Raw genomic sequence first — 20,397 nt, 5'->3', positions numbered from 1 at the left:
TTGCCCCCGCCAAGGCAGCACCGAGGACCCACTGGGATGCTGGGCCCAGAGAGGACAAGGGACACCCCAAGGTCACCAGCAATGAGTGGCTGGCCCTGGACTTCACCCGCCCTCATCCAGCTACAAGCCACAAACGTGGGCTGTTCCTCCACTGAGACCTACTAAGTGCTGGGGGGGGGCTCTCCTGGGCTCTCGCCCCCTGGGGACAGGAAGTGAGACAGGCCAAGGAAGGTAGGGGACAGCCACAGTTTAGGGAGCCCCGGATGGGGTGTGGGCCCCTTCTCAAGGCCCGCATCCCTCCTCGCTGTGCCGGTACCTGTCGGGTGAAGGGTGCCGGCTGCAGCCCAGCAGGGGGCAGGGCACCAACAGAGTAAGTCAAGAGTCCCCAGATCCCGGAGTTGCCAAGGAGCTGGGGAGGAGGGACAGAGGCAGCCAGGGCGGCGGTGAGTCAAGGGGAAGTGGGGGCCCCGTCGGGGGACGAGGACAGCCTGTGCCCAGGCCTAGGCGGGCCCAGCTCCCAGGGCTCGCCCTGCCACGTGTCCAGAGCCACGATCCCCCAAGGACAGAGCCACCAAGCCAGTATCTAGGTGCTCTGTGACCTCAGGCTGGTCACTTCCCCTCTCTGACGCCTGCCTCTCGGGGCTCTTGGGAGAAGGTCTTCACTGAGGGCCGATGTGGCCAAGCCACGGGCAGGGAGCCCCTCCCCCTCACGGGAGGCACGTTGAGGTTGGGTGGAGCCCCGCCGCCTCCCAACCAGGACATGGCAGGACCGGACTCAATCAGGTGGCCGACTAATGTCCCTAGCCCTCCCTGAGGACGCTGCCCTGACCTCAGCCCTGGTCAGGCAGCAGCCATCAATGTGGCCTCCCACCACCCGTCCCGGGGTCCTGGGCCCTGCAGTTCCCTCCCTGTTGCCTGGCATGGTGGACCAAGGGCTCAGGACTCCCTGCCCCGGGAGCCCCGAGATGCAGGTATCAGCCTCAGAGGCTCAGGGGGGGCGTGGCCAGCCAGAGGCCACCCAGGGGCAGCACCCAGCCTTTGGGGGGGGGGGCATGGAGAGAGGTCATGTCCTTCTTCCAGACCTCACCGAGGCCACCCACCTCCTGCCGGTCCTGCGGGGGCCTGGCCTGCGGCCTCCCGGGATGCACTTCTGGGCCTCTGGCCAACGCGACAGTCTGGGAACAAAGCCTGTTGAGTCACAGGTGGCTCTGCTGGTGCGGAGCCACTCGTGAGGCTGCTCAGGACGCAGAGGGTGGAGGATGGGTCAGGGGTCCGCAGTGGACGCTGGTTCCCAGGGGCCAGGCCAGCTTCCCTCCCCTCACTGGGACAGGTGGCACCTCAGAGTCTGTCAGCCCATCTGTGAAATGGGGACATAACGGCTGGGTCGTAGCAGGGAGGACGAGGCAGGAGCAAGGCCTGCTTGAAGGAGCCTCAGAGGTGCCATCCGGTGCTGGTCCTCCCAGGCACCACCACCACCCTCTTCCTCGGGAGGCCGACTCCCTGAGGCCCAGGGGCAGTTGTCCTGGGGCCTGGACTCCATGCTCTGATCCCAGGGCTTGTTCCCACCAGGGAGCCCCCCGGGCAGGGAGGGGACAGAGCCCAACCCCCCCCCCCCTGTGATGGCCTGGGCCCGCTGAGGCCCCTCCCCCAGGCTCCAGGGGAGGGCACCCAGCCCCTAGGCCCTGGCTGCTTGTGGGACTCGCTTTCCACGTGAGCTGAGCACTGTGTGCTGCAGCCGCCTCCAGGCTGAGGGTGCCTAGGTGACAGCCCAGCCAGTCTACAGAGGGCAGCGCCTCCCAAGGCCCTGAGGCTGGAGGAACAGCCCGTGGGGGGGGGGCAAGGGGGTGGGCGCCCTGGGAATGAGGCGAGGACCCGGGCGTCGCCAGTGGGCAGAGCCCGAGGGCCCCAGGCAGGAAGCGCCGCAGGTTGGTTCTGCGCCAGGGGCCAGTGTTGGGTTTCCTCCGGGGGACCACCTGCAGAATGGACCTGGAGGGCTGGGGACAACGTCCAGGTGCAGCTGGAGGCCTGGACTGCGGCTACTGGAGGTGGCAGGTGGCAGAAGGTTCTGGACGGACAACCTGCTGCGCTTGGGGAGCCCCTGAATTTCCCGCAGGGCGGCGGCCCCCCCCAGCCTCAGGGAGAGGGGCCTGGACACCGCGGGCTGCGCCCCCACCTGCGCCGCACACCTGCGCCGGCCGCGCGCCCCGCGCCCGCGCGCCCGCCAGGAGCAGGGGAGGCCGAGGCGGGCGCGCGCGGCGGGGGCGCGCACGGCGAGTCGAGGAGGCGGCGGCGGCGGCGGCGGCTTGTGTCGGCTCCGGGCGGCCCTCGCGCCGCAGCCCGCGCCGTGTCCGCGGCGGAGCCGCCCAGGTGAGTGGCCGCGCGCGGGCCGGGGCCCGCAGCCCGGGGTCGGCGCCCGCCCCGCACCGCGCCGCGCGGGTCCCGCGGGCAGCACCGCCCTCCGCCGCCGCGCTCTCAAGCCCCCGCTGCCCCGAAACTTTGGGGGCCGGCGCCCCTCGCCGCGGACCCCCACCCTGTCTGCGGCGCCGGGCGGCGCGGGCGGCGGCAGCTGGCGGCGGGGACGCGGGGGGGACGCGCCCGGCTTGGGCGCGGGAGCAGCCGCGGGCCGGGGGCGCGGGCACTGGGGGCCTCGCTGTCCCGCACCCGCGCCCGGCAGCAGGCACGCGGCGCTGGGGTCCGCCGAGCCCGCGCCCGGCCTGGGCAGACTCCGCGGGGGCGCGAGGGGGCGCGGCCCAGCCCCTGCCCGGCTTGGCCTGCGGGGGCAGCGCGACGGCGGGGGCTCTGCGCCCGGAAGCCGGGCCTGGGCTCCCTGGGCCTCGGGTCGCGGCCGCCGAGGCCCCTGAGCGCCATGCAACAAGTTGGGGGGGCACCTCGTGCTTCCTCTGGGCGCGGGGCAGACCTGGTGGCCCCTGCAGACCGCCTTTCACTGGGCTCTCGGCGCCTGCGGGCCCTGAAGATGCCCGCCCGGGCTGTGGGAGCAGTGCGACTTCTGGGCATGGCCCTGGACCCGCATTGGAACACCATCGCGACCCACGTGTGCACAGCCAGGCCTGAGAAGCCCCTGCTGGGACGGGGCCTCGGGTGGAGTAGGGGGCAGCAGGAGGACAATCTGGGGATTGGGGTGGGGTCACACTTCCGGGCAGCAGAGCAACCCAAGAGGGCTCCCTGGAAGAGGTGCTGGGAATGGGAAGGGTGCGGTGTGTGAGGGACAGGAGACAGGGCTGGAAACAGGTCCAGGAGTAGGGGACAGATAGGCCAGGATGGGCACGTGTAAACCCCCACCTGGTCCCCCCTGGAGCAGCCCAGCCAGGAGACCCTGTGAGCAGCTCAGCCTCCTGGGGGCAGGCCAGCCTGGGGCCTCCCACCTGCTCTCCTGTCCCCTGCCCAGCCTGTGCCTTCCAGCAAGTGACATCTCTGAGTGGCAGCTTCCCTGTCTGAGGATTCACCTCCCACAGGATCAAGCGCCAGTTCTCACACCCAGCTGGGTCCTGCTGGAGGGTGGTCCAGAGGCTGGTGGTGGAGGCGGCCAGCCCTGCCCCACACCCGCCGGGCCTTCTGTTCACTGCTGTGGAATGGGGTCCTGCCGTCCACCCCAGGCCTGCTCGGCACCTGAAGGTGCCCTGCTGAGCAGGAGGTAAAGCCGATCCCACTCCGAGGTTTGATGCTGCTTCCCACGAGCCGTCACTCCAGCACCCCTGACTCACCACCTAGTCACCAGGTAGAGGGCCTCTGGAGAACTCTGAGCCCGGCTTGACTCGGGCGGGCCCAGCAAGCCTCCCACCACCCACGTGTCAATCGGGGCCTCGGGAGGGTAAGGAACTGGGGTTCTGTAGAAAGTGGCTGACATCAGACTGGGTTCCAAGGCTCACTCTCTCCAGCCAAGGGACACTGAGGGAGCTGGACCCACTCTGAACCTCTGTCTCCTTTTCTCCACAATGAGCTCCTAATTCCTCAGCCTCAGAGCTAGAGCAGGAGCGGCCACAGCATGGAGCAGGCACTGTGAGTGCACCCAGGTCTAGGGGCCTCCTCTGCAGAGGGCGGTGCACAGCCCCCCACAGGCTGGCCAGGAAAGTGGGTCGGGAGGCCCCCAGCCCCCAAGGGTTGACAGCAAGTCCTAGCAGATGGAGACTAATTAGGGCTTAATGAGTTGTCACGCATGAGAACCCCGGGAGGGCCCAGATCTAGGACAGAGGCTGCACCAGTCCTGGGGGCCAGTAGTGTGTCCCCAAAAGAAGACCTTGGAGAACAGAGCCAGTGGGCAGGGCCCAGCTCCCACGTCTGTGGGGTGTTTCCAGGCCACAGGCTGCCAGGAGCCTGGGGACAGAGGGCAGCTGCTGGCCCCCGAGCTGTCCCCGACCCTTTCCCAGGAAGGCTTCAGTGTTCCCTGGCCTGGGAAGGGACAGGTGGAAGGACGTGTCCCCAGTAATCTTGGGGTTCAGGGGACAGAGCTCTGCTCAGAAGAAGAGGTGGGCCAGAGGGGCTGGGGTTGCCGAGGGCAGGGGCTGTCCCTGGACCCTGGGGTGCCCACCTCTCCTTGGGTTAGGGGTTAGCTGCAAGTGAGTCCCGGGACAGTGGGGGCTAGCGAGGAGCCCACCGTGGGGACAGCTCAGGAGTCCCCAGGCAGGTCCCCGCACTGAGCCGATCCCTTCTGCCTTCTCAAGCCCGGGAGGTGGGTGCGGGGCTCTGCAGAGGCCATGTCCCACCTCCCCTTCAAAGACCCCTACCTGAGTGAGTGTCCCGGCCTCCTGGGCTAAATCCTGGCCCCTCCTCCAGCCCAGGGCCGGCAGCGCAGCTTCGTCTAGCCCTCTGACTCTGGCCCTCCGCCTCCTCTCAGGAGGACCCTGGTGTGACCTGGGTGACCCCTGCCCAGGGCCTCCCCTGGCCCTGCATCAGAGCCCCTTCTGCCCTGGGAGGTGCCATGTCCCCAGGCTGCAGGGCGAGATGGCCTGTTTTGGGGACCGCCGGCTCCCTCTCCTTGCTGACTGCCCCGCAGCCTGTCCACCACGGGTTCTGTGTGCTCTTGTCCTGACCATGGGACAGCAGCGGGGACTTCAGGTGCTGGAGAGCGCTTGCCGAGCACGGGAAGGCCTGGCTCCGTCCCCAGCACTGCCAACCCCATGGATCCAGGGGGCCCCCACACGAGCCTGCACACAGCGGGGGCCCACTCAGCGCTCGTGGAAGGGAGGAGCCGGGACAGTTGGCGGGAGCAGAGCAGGGCTTTGCCCGGAGCCTGGCCTCAGCCACGTCCGCGGGGACCCAGCGAGGGTCCACGGTCCTGAGGGTCGTTTTCAGAGGAGAAGACCACGGCTTGGGGAGCTGAGTGTCTGACTGCGGGCGGTAGCTGGTCGGGCTGGGCCCCAGGCGCTGTCCTGCTCTGGAGTGGCAGGTGGCCCGTTCTCACCTGAGGCCACACCCTTGGGACCCCGCGGTCGGCAGGAGGCCAGGGCAGGACGGGGTGCCAGCCATGGGGGCTCCCCCTGCAGTGCTCTGGGTCACAGGGACGCGGCCCCTACCTGAGACCCTTCCAGGGGCACCGGTCGGCTGGGACGCGGGAGACGCCAGGCCCCACCCGCCCTGGGGACAGCACCGGGCAGGGCTACCGCGCCCCAGGAGGTGCCACCCGCTGGGTGCCCCCCCATCCATGGTGGCCAGGCTCCTGTGCGAGTGATGAGCCAGTGTCCTGGGAGGGCCTTGCCCTTCGCTGGGTCCCCAGGGCATTCCCTGTGGGCAGACGGGCAGCGCTGCCCAGGGATCTGGCGGGGGGGGGGGGGGGGGGCGGCGCAGGAGGTTCCCGGCACCAACTTGGGCTCCAGCTTTAAGCCTTGAGCCACAGCTGGTCCTACCCCCATGGCCAGGGTGCGGGTGAGGAGTGACAGCCGTGGGGACACGGCTGTCCCTTCCTGCCATGGCACCCACAGCAACCGTGGCCCAAGGGCGCATTTTGTTGGGCCAGACCCGGATCCTGAAGGGCGGGGACGTTGCCGGGTCTGGGAGAAGGCCGGCGGGCTCTCGGAGCAGCCTCGGGAAGTGGGCCCCCTCCGCCCAGCCTCTCTCCCTCTCTGGAGGCCGGTGGGGAGGCCTGGCTCGGGTCCGGCCTTAGCCCGTCACCCAGGACTCGGGGCAGCAGCCACACAGCAGGCCTGCAGGTCTGAGGTCCCGATGCCAGGGCTCAGAGGTCACTCCACTCCCCTGACACTTGCTGACCCCAGGTGGTCGCAGTGCGGCTGCCCGGCATGTGAGGAGGGGAGCCTCGCTCATCTAGGGCCACTCCTGGCTGAAGGTGGGCAGAGGCAGCGTCCCCCAGAAGACAGGGACCCTGTCCTGGAGAGCCGGGTGGGCCTGGCAACAGCTTCTCCCTGCTGGGTGGCCCAGGGCACCCCACTTGCCCTCTCTGGTCTCTGCTGATCTCCCCGGTTTCCCGCTGCTCTGCCTGCACCCTGCGCTGCAGGGCTCTCCCTGCGACATTCTGACCCAGGGGATGTGGGACAGTGTCCAGGGCTGTGTGGTCATCTTCACTGGGGTGTCCTGGTCTGGACAGGACGCAGGGCCCCCAGGCCACCGCAGGGCAGACTGGCTGCAGCAGGGGCTGTGGCCTGGGGGGGAGCGGGGATCGGGTGGTGAAGGTGGCCTGGCGGTGGCAGGGGAGCCAAGAGGGCGGGTCTGGGTGTATCTGGAGGCCAAACTGACGGGGCGGGGGGCGGGGGGCAGGAGGACAGCGCCTCAGGGTTCAGAGGGCAGCTGGGCAGCTCGGTGCCTCCGACGAGAGGCTGGGACGGCTGGGACGTCCAGGACGCGGTGGGCCCGGGCTGGAGCTCAGGGCCGGGCGGCTGAGACAGCGAGCAGATAGCATTTGCATCCTGCGAGGGCAGGAAGAAGTGCCCGGCGGGGACGAGGCTGACCCTGCTCAAGGCCAGGGCTGGGGACACAGGAAGGGACAGATAGTGAAGCAGACGCCCCACGGCCCCATCCACCTCCTGGCCTCCCCCGGGGGCTCTAGGGCCTCTGCCCAGGTCCCCACCACACTCTGGACGTGTCCGCCTGGCCTTCCGCCCAGTGTGAGGCCCAGACTCCGGGGAGGGACTGGCCCAGAGAGGCTGCTGCCCGCTCCAGTGCCTGGCCCTTCCTCCTCTGAGAGTGGTGGCACCTGGGGTACTGGCCTCCACCCAGGACACTGCCGCTGCCCCAGACACCAGCACAGCACTGGCCTGAGAGGCTGTGGGTGGACATCCTCGGCCTCTGCCGCCCAGCTGGGGCCAGAGCTGACCCTGAAGCCTCAGTCCAGCAGTACGTCCCCAGCACCCCACAGGGGAAATGACGGGCAGGCCTGTGGGGACAGGTTTGAGTGGACAAACCAGGTCACAGCCTGAGTGGCCCCTGCTGGGCAGGGCAGTGGCATCGACCAGGAGTAATTATACAGCGAGCTCAGAGGACGCCCAGAAGGCCCTGGGCCTGCGCTGGACAGGCCAGGTCCAGAGAGGGTGCAGCTTCCCTGGGAAGTCACACAGCGTCGTGCAGCTGAGGCCACCTGCTGGCAGCTTGGTGGCTCTGGCCCTCAGTCTGGTGATGCTGGTGGCTTTGTCCTTATTCACGACAGGAGCTACTCAGAGAACTGGAGCTGGGCACGGCGGCCACCCCGCCACCCCAGCTGCTCAAGAGGCTGGGCGCAGTCAGTGGCAGGGCGCTGCCCGGCCTGAAAGGCCCGGGACACCCCCCTGCAGCAAAGAAGGGCACAGAGAGGTTAGCAAAAGCTAGGGTATGGGCGCTGCCCAGCTCTGCCCAGCCCTGCCCGCTCACGGTGGACAGTGAGTAGCCATCTCCCGGAGGGGGTTGGCATTCTGGGATGGCGTGAAGTTTTACTGGCCTTTGCCAAGGGAGGGGGAGGGCAAGTAAGGTCCTGGGCAGCAGGGAGCAGGGGGCGAGGGCGGGGCCGGGCTGGGAGGCAGCCTCTGCAGGGGCCCAGACCCAGGACGCCAGCAAGCAGCGGCAGGGACAGGAGGGGACAGCGAGGGTGGTGCCTTCCCAGGGCCAGAGAGGACGGTCCCAGGAGCCCTGTCCCCCCGCAGCTCCGTTCCACCCGAGCAGCCCCGAGCAGCAGGCAGGGCGGCCTGGGCCTTGCAGGGACTCGGGTCAGCATCTGCTCTGGGGGGACCTGGCCTGGGCTGTCTCTGCCACCGACCCTCCAGCGCTGCGCCCCACGACGCCTGCCCCGCACCCCAGAGCCTTCCACCCCTGACTGGGCAGGAGCCAAACTGCCTTCTCTGTCTGTCCTGCCAAACCCGAAAGGAAAAGTGGAGTCTGCCCTGCTCCTGTGCTGCCCGCTGCCCCGGAACCCTTCCTTCTCCCCTTCTTTCTCTTTCCTCTTTTTCTCTCTTCTCCTTTTCTGTACTGGGAAGGGCACCCAGGGGCATGCCACTGAGCTGTGCCCAGCCCTTCGTAGTTTTTATTTGAGTATCTCAGGAGGCCGCCCAGGCTGGCCCGCGATTGCCGTCCTCCTGCCTCCCCCTCCGAGTGCTGGGGGTGGGCGGTGCCTGGGCTCCCCCGCCCGAGCATCTCTTAGGTGAACCAGCTGATGGATCCCTGTGCTTTGTGGACCAGGTGACGGAGGCCGCCTCGGGTCTCAGCCTTCCCATCTGTAAAATGGGGTGGCCATGGGACACCCCCATGGAGTCTGTGGGAATAACAGACAACCAAGATGTGGCCCGGGCTGGCACAGAGCCCGCTGTACAGGCAATACCATTACCACTATCACTGACACCACCACCTTCACCACCACCATCACCATTACCACCATCACCACCACCATCACTACCACCACCTTCACCACCATTACCACCATCATCACTACCATCACCATCACCACCATTACCACCATCATCACTACCACCACCTTCACCACCATTACCACCATCATCACTACCATCACCATCACCACCATTACCCCATCATCACTACCATCACCACCATTACCCCATCATCACTACCATCACCATCACCACCATTACCCCATCATCACTACTATCACCATCACCACCATTACCACCACCTTCACTACCACCACCTTCACCACCATTACCACCATCATCACTACCACCACCATCTCCACCATTACCACTACCATCACTACCATCACCATCACCACCATTACCACCACCATCACTACCATCACCACCATTACCCCATCATCACTACCATCACCATCACCACCATTACCACCATCATCACTACCACCACCTTCACCACCATTACCACCATCATCACTACCACCACCATCTCCACCATTACCACTACCATCACTACCATCACCATCACCACCATTACCACCACCATCACTACCATCACCACCATTACCCCATCATCACTACCATCACCATCACCACCATTACCCCATCATCACCACCATCACCACCACCACCATCATCACCACCACCACCATCACCATCACTACCATCACCATCATCATCACCACCACCATTACCACCATCATCACTACCATCACCATCACCACCATTACCCCATCATCACTACCATCACCATCACCACCATTACCACCATCATCACTACCATCACCATTACCACCATCATCACTACCATCACCATCACCACCATTACCACCATCATCACTACCATCACCATCACCACCATTACTACCATCATCACTACCATCATCATCACCACCACCACCATCACTACCATCACCATCATCATCACCACCACCACCATTACCACCATCATCACTACCATCACCATCACCACCATTACCCCATCATCACTACCATCACCATCACCACCATTACCCCATCATCACTACCACCATCACCACCATTACCACCATCACCACCATTACCACCATCATCACTACCATCACCATCACCACCATTACCACCACCATCACTACCATCACCACCACCACCATTACCACTACCATCACCATCATCACTACCATCACCACCACCATCACCATCACCACCACCACCACCATTACCACCATCACTATCATCACCACCACCGTCATCATCATCACCACCACCACCATCATCATCATCACCACCACCACCACCATCATCACCACCACCACCATCACCACCTTCACTATCATCACCACCACCATCACTACCACCATCATCATCACCACCATCACTACCACCACCATCATCATCATCACTACCACCACCATCACTACCATCACCACCATTACCCCATCATCACTACCATCACCATCACCACCATTACCACTACCATCACCATCATCACTACCATCACCACCACCATCACCATCACCACCACCACCACCATTACCACCATCACTATCATCACCACCACCGTCATCATCATCACCACCACCACCATCATCATCATCACCACCACCACCACCATCATCACCACCACCACCATCACCACCTTCACTATCATCACCACCACCATCACTACCACCATCATCATCACCACCATCACTACCACCACCATCATCATCATCACTACCACCACCATCACTACCATCACCATCATTACCACCACCACCATTACCACCATCATCACTACCATCACCATCACCACCATTACCACTACCATCACCATCACCACTACCATCACCATCATCACTACCATCACCACCACCATCACCATTACCACCATCACCACCATCACTATCATCACCACCACCATCATCATCACCACAACCACCACCATCATCACCACCACCATCACCATCACCACCACCATCACCACCACCACCATCACCACCACCACCACCACCACCACCATCACCACCACCATCACCACCACCACCACCATCACCACCACCACCACCACCACCACCACCATCACCACCACCACCACCACCACCATCACCACCACCACCATCACCACCACCACCATCACCACCACCACCACCACCACCATCACCACCACCACCACCACCACCACCATCACCACCACCACCACCACCACCACCACCATCACCACCACCACCATCACCACCACCACCACCACCACCATCACCACCACCACCACCACCACCACCACCATCACCACCACCACCACCACCACCACCATCACCATCACTACCACCATTTCCTCCTTCTCCCTCTTCATTGTCCTCTTCCCTCATCTCCATGGTGCGATCAGACACCAGCATTAGGAAGGCTTTGATTGGCATTCCAGGGAGACTGGGGTGGGGACTTGGGCAGAAAGTAACCAGGGCAGTGGCATTTCAGGTGAGACCAAAATGAAGTCAAAGAGAGAGACGTGCAGGGAAGGTGCAGAGGCCCTGTGGCAGGACTGAGCCTGGTGAGTTGGAGGCTCAGGGAGGGGCCGTGTGGCTGGCGCAGAGGGAAGGGGAGGCAGGGAGGGAAGGGCAGGTGGGTCAGGAGGCTCTAGATTTCATTCTGAGGTGTGACACTCTCCCCAGCAGAGGACAGTGACCGGACCTGCAGGGCTGGGAGACCAGATGCTTCCCCTTGGGGCAGAGCCAGGGAGCCCAGCTCCTGCTGTCTCTGCAGCCTGGCAGGAGACAGCGCGTGGTGGCCACAGAGCCCAGCACAGGCCTGGGATAGAAACCGCCCGAGGCACAGATAGGCAGATGCCGAGGGAGCAGCAGTCAGCAGTGCCCGGTCCCCTCCCGGGAGAGGCCCCTGCACACACCGCCACAGCTCCAGCCAAGGAGGGTGACCCAGGAAAACTGCCCCAGAGGGGGTGGGAGGGGAAGGACCTCACTCCCCCCACCCCAGGGCTAGGGCCACTCCAGCGGGTGGTGTGCGGCGCCCTCTCCTCCCTCCCGCGCCCACTGCCGTGAGCCCCGCTCCTGGAGCCCGGGCCCTCCCCACGGCGGCGCCTGCCTACGCCCGGCCGTGCTCATTCCACAGGGGTGGCTGCGGGCGGCAGGGCGTCTGCTCAGGTGCTCATCCAGCTGCCCAAATACAGCTTCAGTTGGACATTTCATTGTCCCCAGGAGCAGTGCCCTGTCATAACTGATGGCAACCAGGTGGTCTTCCTCCCCAGAGCTCTGCCGTGCCCTCCCAGGCACATAGCCCCCAGCGTTCCACACTGACAAGTAAATCTAATTACTGATTGCTTGATTGATCCCCAAATGATGGACTTTTAGGGTAGAGCCTTCTCTCCCTGCCACCCCGTTAGCGAGGTCTCAGCTGACTTCCGCTGTTGGTCCAGATAAACCTCTCCACTCCACGTACTGGACTGAGCCCATGTGGATGGACACCTAGATCCAGTCATCCATTTTTGTCTGTCAGTACCTGCCCACCTTCCTGCACATCCTGACACAGACTAGGATTTATCTTCACAATCCCCTATTGAGGGACACTTAGGTTGGTTCCACTTCTTCACTATTTCAAGAACACTGCAGAAAGCCCGCCTGTGTGTGCCACTGTCCTGGGCTGACCTTTCTGCAGGGTGCACGGGTGTGGCTGAAGCCCTGTGTCGGTCTTCTGGGGTGACCATAACTGATTACCAGGAACTGGGTGGCTTTAAGACAACAGAGACTTATCCCCTCTCAAGAGGCCCTTGGTGGCCCTTGGCTTGCAGATGCATCACTCGGTCTGTGTCCTTGTCATTGTCACATGGCTGTCTCCGTAGTCGCATTTTTTTTTTTTTTTAGTAGCAGACCTTGAAGCCAGCGGCACTGGCCCTGCCTGAGCTGCGCCCCGGCCCTGTGATCTCTGTGTCAAGGGGTCCTGCTCAGGTGCACCCCGCCTGCCTCGGCTCCCCACTCACCAGGTGGCAGGGACTCTGGCACACGCCAGCCGCCGGCTCGGGGCCCTGGTCCAGACCCTGCCCATGCGGCCCTCCCCGCCACGTGTGGTTCCCAGCTCAGTGTCTAGAAGCCGGGAAGCCACTGCCCTCATGTACAGCAGGTCAGGCTCTGGCCTGTCCCAGGGGAAGTGGGGGATGCCTGGGGCTTCAGCGGCTCAGATGCCAAACACAGCCACCTGGCAGCTGGGCAGAAGAGGTGGGTGGTGCGGGCAGCTGCCATCTGGCTGTTCCTGCCACCCGACCCCATCTCAACCCCTGGGAAGGGTGGGCAGCCGGCGGTCAGCGAGCAGCAGGGGCCAGCAGGCTGCCCAGATGACCAGGAAGGCCCCCCCTCTGGGGCCTGCCGGGGCCTGGGCCTCCTGGCCACCACATTCCGCGCCATCCGGCCCCGAGACCCCCCCTCATTTCCACCTTCACGCCCGGCCTGCACTGCGCTCTGCCGGCCTTGCGCTCCGCCCGGCCTCTGCCCAGCCGTCCTCTGCCCAGCCGTCCTCTGGCTGCAGCACCCTCCGCGGCTGCCTCGGCCTCGAGGGTCCTGGGGCTGCCTGCTGAAGGCTCGGGCCAGGCCAGTGAGGGGGGGGGGCTGGCCCCTCCAAGCCCCAGGAAGACCCCTGACTCTCCCAGCCTCCGGGGGTTCCAGGCGTCCCTGGCTGCAGCCGCATCACTCCGGCCTGTCCCCATCTTCTTGTGGCGTTCTCCCCTCTGTGTTACCTGGGTCCACCTTCCCCTCTCGTTGAAGGACACAGTCACTGCACAGAGGCCTGCCCGCCCCGTGTGGCCTCCCCAACCCTTCACACCCAGAGTCCCCACCTCCGAGCAAGGCCCCCCAAGACACCCAGAGCGAGACTCCAACTTTGAGTCTCCTTGGGGATCACAGCAGCCCCCATCCATCAGAGTCCAGCTCAAGTGTCCCCTTTCCTGGCCTGGAGTCACCCCCTCTCACAATCCTGTTCATCCGTCGGGCGACTCCCGACTCATGGAGGCCCGGCCCTTGCTTCCCTTGAAGCTCTGCTGCTTGTCCCGCAGGGTGTGTCCAGCTCAGGCCCAGGCTTGGGGAGGGCCGAGAGGGACCTGGAGGACACAGTGGGCCGGCATTAACACAAGTGGAAGGGTCCTGTGCCCCTCTCCCGTGGATGTGCACGCCAGGACGCAGGAGCCACGTCTGGCTTATGCACCACTGAACTTGAGCCTGTATACAACAGGCACTCCGTAAATGCTTTGTTCTGTGTATTTGCAGTGCTGGGAATCCAACCCAGGCAAGCACCCTACCACTGAGGGACACCCCAGCCCCGATGAATGTCTTTTTAAACAAAAGTACTGACCTGAGTACGACTCCCCTCCAGGTCAGAGGGTCTTTCCTGCAGTGTTCCTACCACGGTGACCGTCACGTAGCACAAAAGTTCCCCAGCGCGTTCTGGACACTGCACCACCCCAGAAGGAAGCTCAGGCCGCGAGGAGCCGCCAGTCCCTCCCCAGCCCCAGCCCCCCGGGAACCCACACCCTGTCTCTGGCCCAGCCTGTTTGGGACGTTTCCAGCTAATAGGGTCACACACTCCTTTGGGAGTGGGTCCTCTGTTGTGTGGGTCCTTGTTGCTGAGCAGGAGGTCCTTGAGGGCCATCCACGCTGCGGGGTGTGTCGGGCCTCGCTGCTGCTCCAGGCAGAATCGTGCACCAGCCTGTGCAGGGCCACGCTGTGTGTCCATTCCTGCACCTGTGGACACCTGACTGTCCCCACCTATTAGCAATGCTGTGTCAGTGAAATTTGTGCTCGGGTCTCGGGACACGTGCCCTCCTCCTGGGTGCAGATCCCCAGGAGTGGAGTGCCGCCCACACGGTGGGCAGCAGCTCCCGGGGCCACCAGGGGTGGGCACCCGAAAGGTCTGACGCTGCCCCCCGCCCGCCTGCAGGTGCGCTTGAGGATGCTGGCGCGGCCCTAGGCCCAGGCTCCGCACCATGACCTGCTGGCTGCGCGTGCTGAGCCTGCACCTGCTGCTGCTGCCCACGGCGCCGCCCCCGGCCGGGGGCTGCCCAGCCCGCTGCGAGTGCGCCGCCCAGACGCGCGCCGTGACCTGCGCGCGCCGCCGCCTGACCACCGTGCCCGAGGGCATCCCGGCCGAGACGCGCCTGCTGGAGCTCAGCCGCAACCGCATCCGCTGCCTGAACCCCGGGGACCTGGCCGCGCTGCCCGAGCTGGAGGAGCTGGACCTGAGCCAGAACGTCATCGCGCACGTGGAGCCCGGCGCCTTCGCCAACCTGCCGCGCCTGCGCGTCCTGCGCCTGCGCGGCAACCAGCTGAAGCTCATCCCGCCTGGGGTCTTCACGCGCCTGGACAACCTCACGCTGCTGGACCTGAGCGAGAACAGGCTGGTCATCCTGCTGGACTACACCTTCCAGGACCTGCACAGCCTCCGAAGGCTGGAGGTGGGCGACAACGACCTGGTGTTCATCTCGCGCCGGGCCTTCGCGGGGCTGCTGGCCCTGGAGGAGCTGACCCTGGAGCGCTGCAACCTTACGGCACTGTCCGGAGAGTCGCTGGGCCATCTGCGGGGCCTGGGCGCCCTGCGGCTGCGACACCTGGCCATCGCCGCCCTGGAGGACCAGAACTTCCGGAAGCTTCCGGGGCTGCTGCACCTGGAGATCGACAACTGGCCGCTGCTGGAGGAGGTGGCCGCGGGCAGCCTGCAGGGCCTCAACCTGACCTCGCTGTCCGTCACCCACACCAACATCACCGCGGTGCCGGCCGCCGCGCTGCGACACCAGGCGCACCTGACCTGCCTCAACCTGTCCCACAACCCCATCAGCACCGTGCCGCGCGGGTCCTTTCGGGACCTGGTCCGCCTGCGGGAGCTGCACCTGGCCGGGGCGCTGCTGGCCGTGGTGGAGCCGCAGGCCTTCCTGGGCCTGCGACAGATCCGCCTGCTGAACCTGTCCAACAACCTGCTGTCCACGCTGGAGGAGAGCACCTTCCACTCGGTCAACACGCTGGAGACGCTGCGCGTGGACGGGAACCCGCTGGCCTGTGACTGTCGCCTGCTCTGGATCGTGCAGCGCCGCAAGACCCTCAACTTCGACGGGCGCCTACCGGCCTGCGCCACCCCCGCGGAGGTGCGCGGCGACGCGCTGCGCAACCTGCCCGACTCGGTGCTCTTCGAGTACTTCGTCTGCCGCAAGCCCAAGATTCGCGAGCGCCGGCTGCAGCACGTCTCCGCCACCGCGGGCGACGACGTCCGCTTCCTCTGCCGCGCGGAGGGCGAGCCGGCGCCCACCGTGGCCTGGGTGACGCCGCAGCACCGCGCGGTGACGGCCACCAGCGCCGGCCGGGCGCGCGTGCTGCCTGGGGGCACGCTGGAGATCCTGGACGCGCGGCCGCAGGACAGCGGCACCTACACGTGCGTGGCCAGCAACGCCGGCGGCAACGACACCTACTTCGCCACGCTGACGGTGCGGCCCGCGCCGGCCGCCAACCGGACCCTGGGCGAGGGCCGCAACGAGACGCAGGTGGCCGCGCGCTTCCCGCTGGACCTCACGGCCATCCTGGTGTCCACCGCCATGGGCTGCATCACCTTCCTGGGCGTGGTGCTCTTCTGCTTCCTGTTGCTCTTCGTGTGGAGCCGCGGCCGTGGGCAGCACAAGAACCACTTCTCGGTGGAGTACTCCTTCCGCAAGGCGGACGGGCCAGCGGCGGCCGCGGGCCAGGGCGGAGCCCGCAAGTTCAACATGAAGATGATTTGAGGGGCGCTGGAAGCCCTGGGCCCAGTTGGGGAAGCCCGATCCTGGTCAGATTACCAGACTGATTTCCACCTATGCATTTTCCAAAGGGGGAAGGGGAAGCTGCAAGTCGGCTAACTGGCAGAACTTCCCCTTTTTTGTAGACACCCAACCACAGACTGTTTTTCATCAGAAAGCATCTTTTGCAGTTTCTCAAGTGTTCTCTCAAGGTTACAACCTATCTTCCTGCCCCTGCCAAGGTCCCTGGGCTGGGGGTGGGGGTGGGCGGCTCCGAGGCCCCCAGGGTCCCTGTGGCCTGCAGTTCACAACCAGGAGGCCCATGATGCTGCCCGGGGCTCGGCCCTCCCTGTCCCTGCCCACACAGCTCCCACATCTGGGGAGACAGTCTACACAGACGCCCCAGGAACCCGTCCCAGAAAGTCAATGCTGCGCACACCCAGAGACACACACTCACGCCTGGGGCCGGCACGCTGCCTGGAAGTGGGACACCTCACACCCACTCCCAGCCCCCACCAGGAGAGCCATGTCCCCAGCTTCCTCCACGACCTGGCCCAGCCCAGGGGTCCCTCTAGACAGGCAAGCTGGACGGGTCATCCACCCTGAGAGCCTTGGACCCCTGAACCAGCTCAGACCAGCCCCAGATGTCCCCCAGTGCCTGGCCCCTGCTGACCCCTGCTCTGGGGGCTGGAGCAGGGTCAGGGCTGCACCCCCAGGGCAGCGAGCAGGCTGAGCCAGGCTTCCTGCCCAGCAGGCCAGCCCCGATCACCAGGGGGCAGCAGGGGACAGAGGTGCCGGGGGCCGAGGACCAGGTTGGGTGTCCCAGGCAGGTGGTGGTCTGGTAAAGAAAGCCCAGACCAGCGTCCCCTGCTCTGCGAGGGGTGGGCTCCGGTCCCGGGGTCAGCAGTGGGAGACTCCTCGGGAGGGTCCAGACCCCAGACAGGACCTGCCCACGACCTGCCCCACCCAGCTCCGACCCGCCCTCCGCCTCCACTGAGGAAGGGCACGGGAGCCCGCAGGCTGGCCTGAGGTTCCAGAGGCCGAGTCAGTGTGAGCTCCCAGCCGGACTGAGGACCACCCGGGCCCTCGGTGTCCTCTGTGAGGGGTCTGGGCACCCCCGTCCGGGCCGGCGGAAGGGCTTGGTGGCTTTACTTGGATCCAGGATCTGGGGTCAGGAATCTCGCAGGGAGACAGCCAGCTGGCCGTGCGCCCAGGGGTCGGGCGAGCCTGGGGGACGCGGCCCAATCTCCCCAGGGCTGGGACTGGGCCTGTGGGAGCCTGGCCCTGCCCGTGGTGGACCAGAAGCAGGTGAGCGCTGCCCTGGATGGCGGTCAGGTCCGCTCTGTCCCCCAGCCTCCTCCTGACCTGGGTGGCCATGACAACACTGAGGCCCTCAAGATGACATCAAGTGCCTTCAGCCTCCTCGAGACAGGAGGGCACCGGCCCCGGGCCACAGGGCGGCAGGGCACGGTCTCCGCCCCCTCTCCCCGTCCCAGCAGGTGCCACCGTCCCCCCTGCTGTATGTGACTGGACCCAATAAAACTGAGACGGGTTTCATCACAAGTTGTGTTGTTCCCTGGGAGGAGCAGGGCGGGAGGCTGGGGTGAGGAGGCTCCTGAGGACCCAGAGAGGCTGTCACCAGAGGCCCCTCAGGGCACCCACCGTTCTATTCCAGGCCCTGGGGGTCCACCCTGAGGACAGCCTGTGAGCTGGTGCCCTCTGATCCTGATTCCAGATGGACCCAGGGAGGCTGGAGGGCAGGAGGGGTGGGACCGGAGGCCCCAGGAGGGGGGAGGGCTGCTGGGCCGGCAGAGCCCCTGGCCGTCGGGGTGACTGGGACCCAGCTCAGGCCACGAGAAAGCAGGTCTCCACAGGGCCCTGGGGGCGTCACCTCCTGGGGGCCTGTCCCCCGCCTTGGCAAGGCCGAGCCCTGCAGCAGCACTGGTGAGTGCTCACACCCGACCCCTGGCCGAGGGGACATGGGGCACAGACCCCACCTGTCCCCGAGGCAGCAGGGGACACCTGCCCTCACTCTGGGAGGGGGAAGGTGGGGTCAGGGTGGACCCCAGGGGCCACGGCCCAGAGCAGCCTCCCTGGCTGTCCAGTGTTGGTGGCCCGGCCTCAGCTTCCCCGACTGAACACGGGAAGGAGGCTCCTGTCTCTCCCTGCCCTCTGGGGGCGGAGGTCAAGGGACCGCACGAAGGGGGGGGGGCGGGCTGGCCATGGGGGCTGCTTTCCCCTCTGTCCTTTGGCAGAAGCAGGGAAATGTGCCTCAGGCCCCTGGAGGGCCGCCCAGTCCTGTCCAAGGCCTCTGAGTCCCCGATTCGAACCAGGAACGATGCCCCAGCTTCCCTGTGTCACCCGTGGAGGGGACGGAAGGAGAGGCCCCGCTACAGAGGCCTCCTCCACAGGATGAGGCCCGGCCGAAGGGGAGGCCGCCTCCGTGGGAGCTGGAAAGCCCAGAGGCAGCCCTCGGAGTCTATGGACCACCCGGAGGGCCGGCGGCTTCCCCTGCAGAGCCCCAGGCAGCCCGAGGCCACGCACCTCCGACCCCATCACACATGGACACCCGGGGCTGCCCTCCCTCCCCCATCCCCCACGCCTGCCCCTCCTCCCCTCCCCATGCGCAGGACTGTCCCTCGGTCTCTTCAAGTTCTTCCTCCCGTTGTTTGTGTGGGTCCCCTGAGAGGTTTGCTTGAGGTTCCCGGGGAGGCTGCTGCTGTGTACCCCAGGGCGAGCTGCTGCCCTCTCTGTGCTTTGGTGCTCAGGGCTAGTAACCCTGTTTTCCTGGATATGCAGGATGAAGCCTTCGGGCTCCCTCCCCTGTCACCACCTTAGGATCCGCGCCTGAAGACCCAGCAAATGGGGGCTGGGCTGGGGCTCAGCAGCAGAGCGCTCACCTGGCATGTGTGAGGCCCTGGGTTCAATTCTCAGCTCCACATAAAGATGAAGACATTGTGTCCACCTAAAACTAAAAAATAAATACTAAAAAAAGGCAGAACGGGATGACACCAGTGGGTGGCGCACACCTGTCCTCCCAGCAGCTCAGGAGGCCGAGGCAGGAGGATTGCGAACCTCTTGGGAGGTTGAGGCAGGAGGATCATGAGTCCAAAGCCAGCCTCAGCAAAAGCGAGGCCCTGAGCAGCTCAGTGAGACCCTGTCTCAGTCCCCGCCGTCAACAAACAGAAAAGCTCAGAAGCCTTCCCCTGGTTTCAGAAGCTCGAGGTCTAAAACGGGAGGCCAGGGCTGGTCCCCCCGAGGCCCGGAGAGTCCTCACCGGCCTCCTCGGCTCCAGAGCCAGCAGCACAGCGTCCTCAGCCTCTCTCTGGCCCTCCTGCCCCCCTCACGTGGACCCTGTGGTGACCCCACCTCAAAGCCAGCTGTCGGCAGCCCCATTTCACCAACTTGGCTCCCCTGGCTGAGCCTGTGCCACACTCGCAGGCCCTGGGGACGGTCACAGACATCTTTGGGCCACTCTTCTGCCCAGCCCACGGACATCCATGCCCCCTGCCCTGCGCAGGCGATGTGGGTGGCCCCGGCGCCCGGAGCTCGGTGCCAGCCTGAAACCCAAGGACAGCCCTGGGACGGGGTGGGAGGATGTATCCCTGACTAGACACTGTGACCCTGCTCTGGCCCCCCTCAGCCTCTTCTGACCGGCCACCGCGCGCCACTCGGACCCCAGCAGTCAGGCCCCATGGAACATCTCATCACCATGTCACGCGTCAGGCGCAGGCCACGCTGCGGTGGCCACGCTGCCGTCCCCGCGGCTCGGAGGCTGAGGCAGGAGGATGGCAAGTTCACGGCCAGCCTGGGCGACTCAGCAAGGTCCTACCTCAAAATAGAAAATGGAAAGCACCTTCCACCTCTGAGCGTCCCTGGGCCCGCTGG

At 65.4% G+C, this 20,397-nt stretch overlaps 1 protein-coding gene across 1 annotated transcript; it reads left to right on the top strand.

The window, feature by feature from the left end:
* The first annotated feature begins 2,262 nt into the window (after nucleotides 1–2,262).
* LINGO3 (leucine rich repeat and Ig domain containing 3) lies at nucleotides 2,263–18,007 on the top strand. The gene is made up of 2 exons (XM_081287335.1): nucleotides 2,263–2,367; nucleotides 14,691–18,007. Exon 2 carries the CDS (start codon nucleotides 14,737–14,739, stop codon nucleotides 16,513–16,515), a length of 1,779 nt encoding a protein of 592 aa, XP_081143461.1. The 5' UTR covers nucleotides 2,263–2,367; nucleotides 14,691–14,736; the 3' UTR covers nucleotides 16,516–18,007.
* The last annotated feature ends 2,390 nt before the right edge of the window (nucleotides 18,008–20,397 follow it).

The sequence above is a fragment of the Spermophilus citellus genome, assembly GCF_964194105.1.
Source record: "Spermophilus citellus genome assembly, chromosome: 3".
Lineage (NCBI taxonomy): Eukaryota > Metazoa > Chordata > Mammalia > Rodentia > Sciuridae > Spermophilus > Spermophilus citellus.
Note: the sequence above shows the minus strand (reverse complement) of the source record. Positions and strands in the feature narration are given on the sequence as shown.

What these genes read in the sequence shown, in the direction of transcription:
- LINGO3 (XM_081287335.1), top strand. Translation starts at nt 14,737, where the DNA reads ATGACCTGCTGGCTGCGCGTGCTGAGCCTGCACCTGCTGCTGCTGCCC.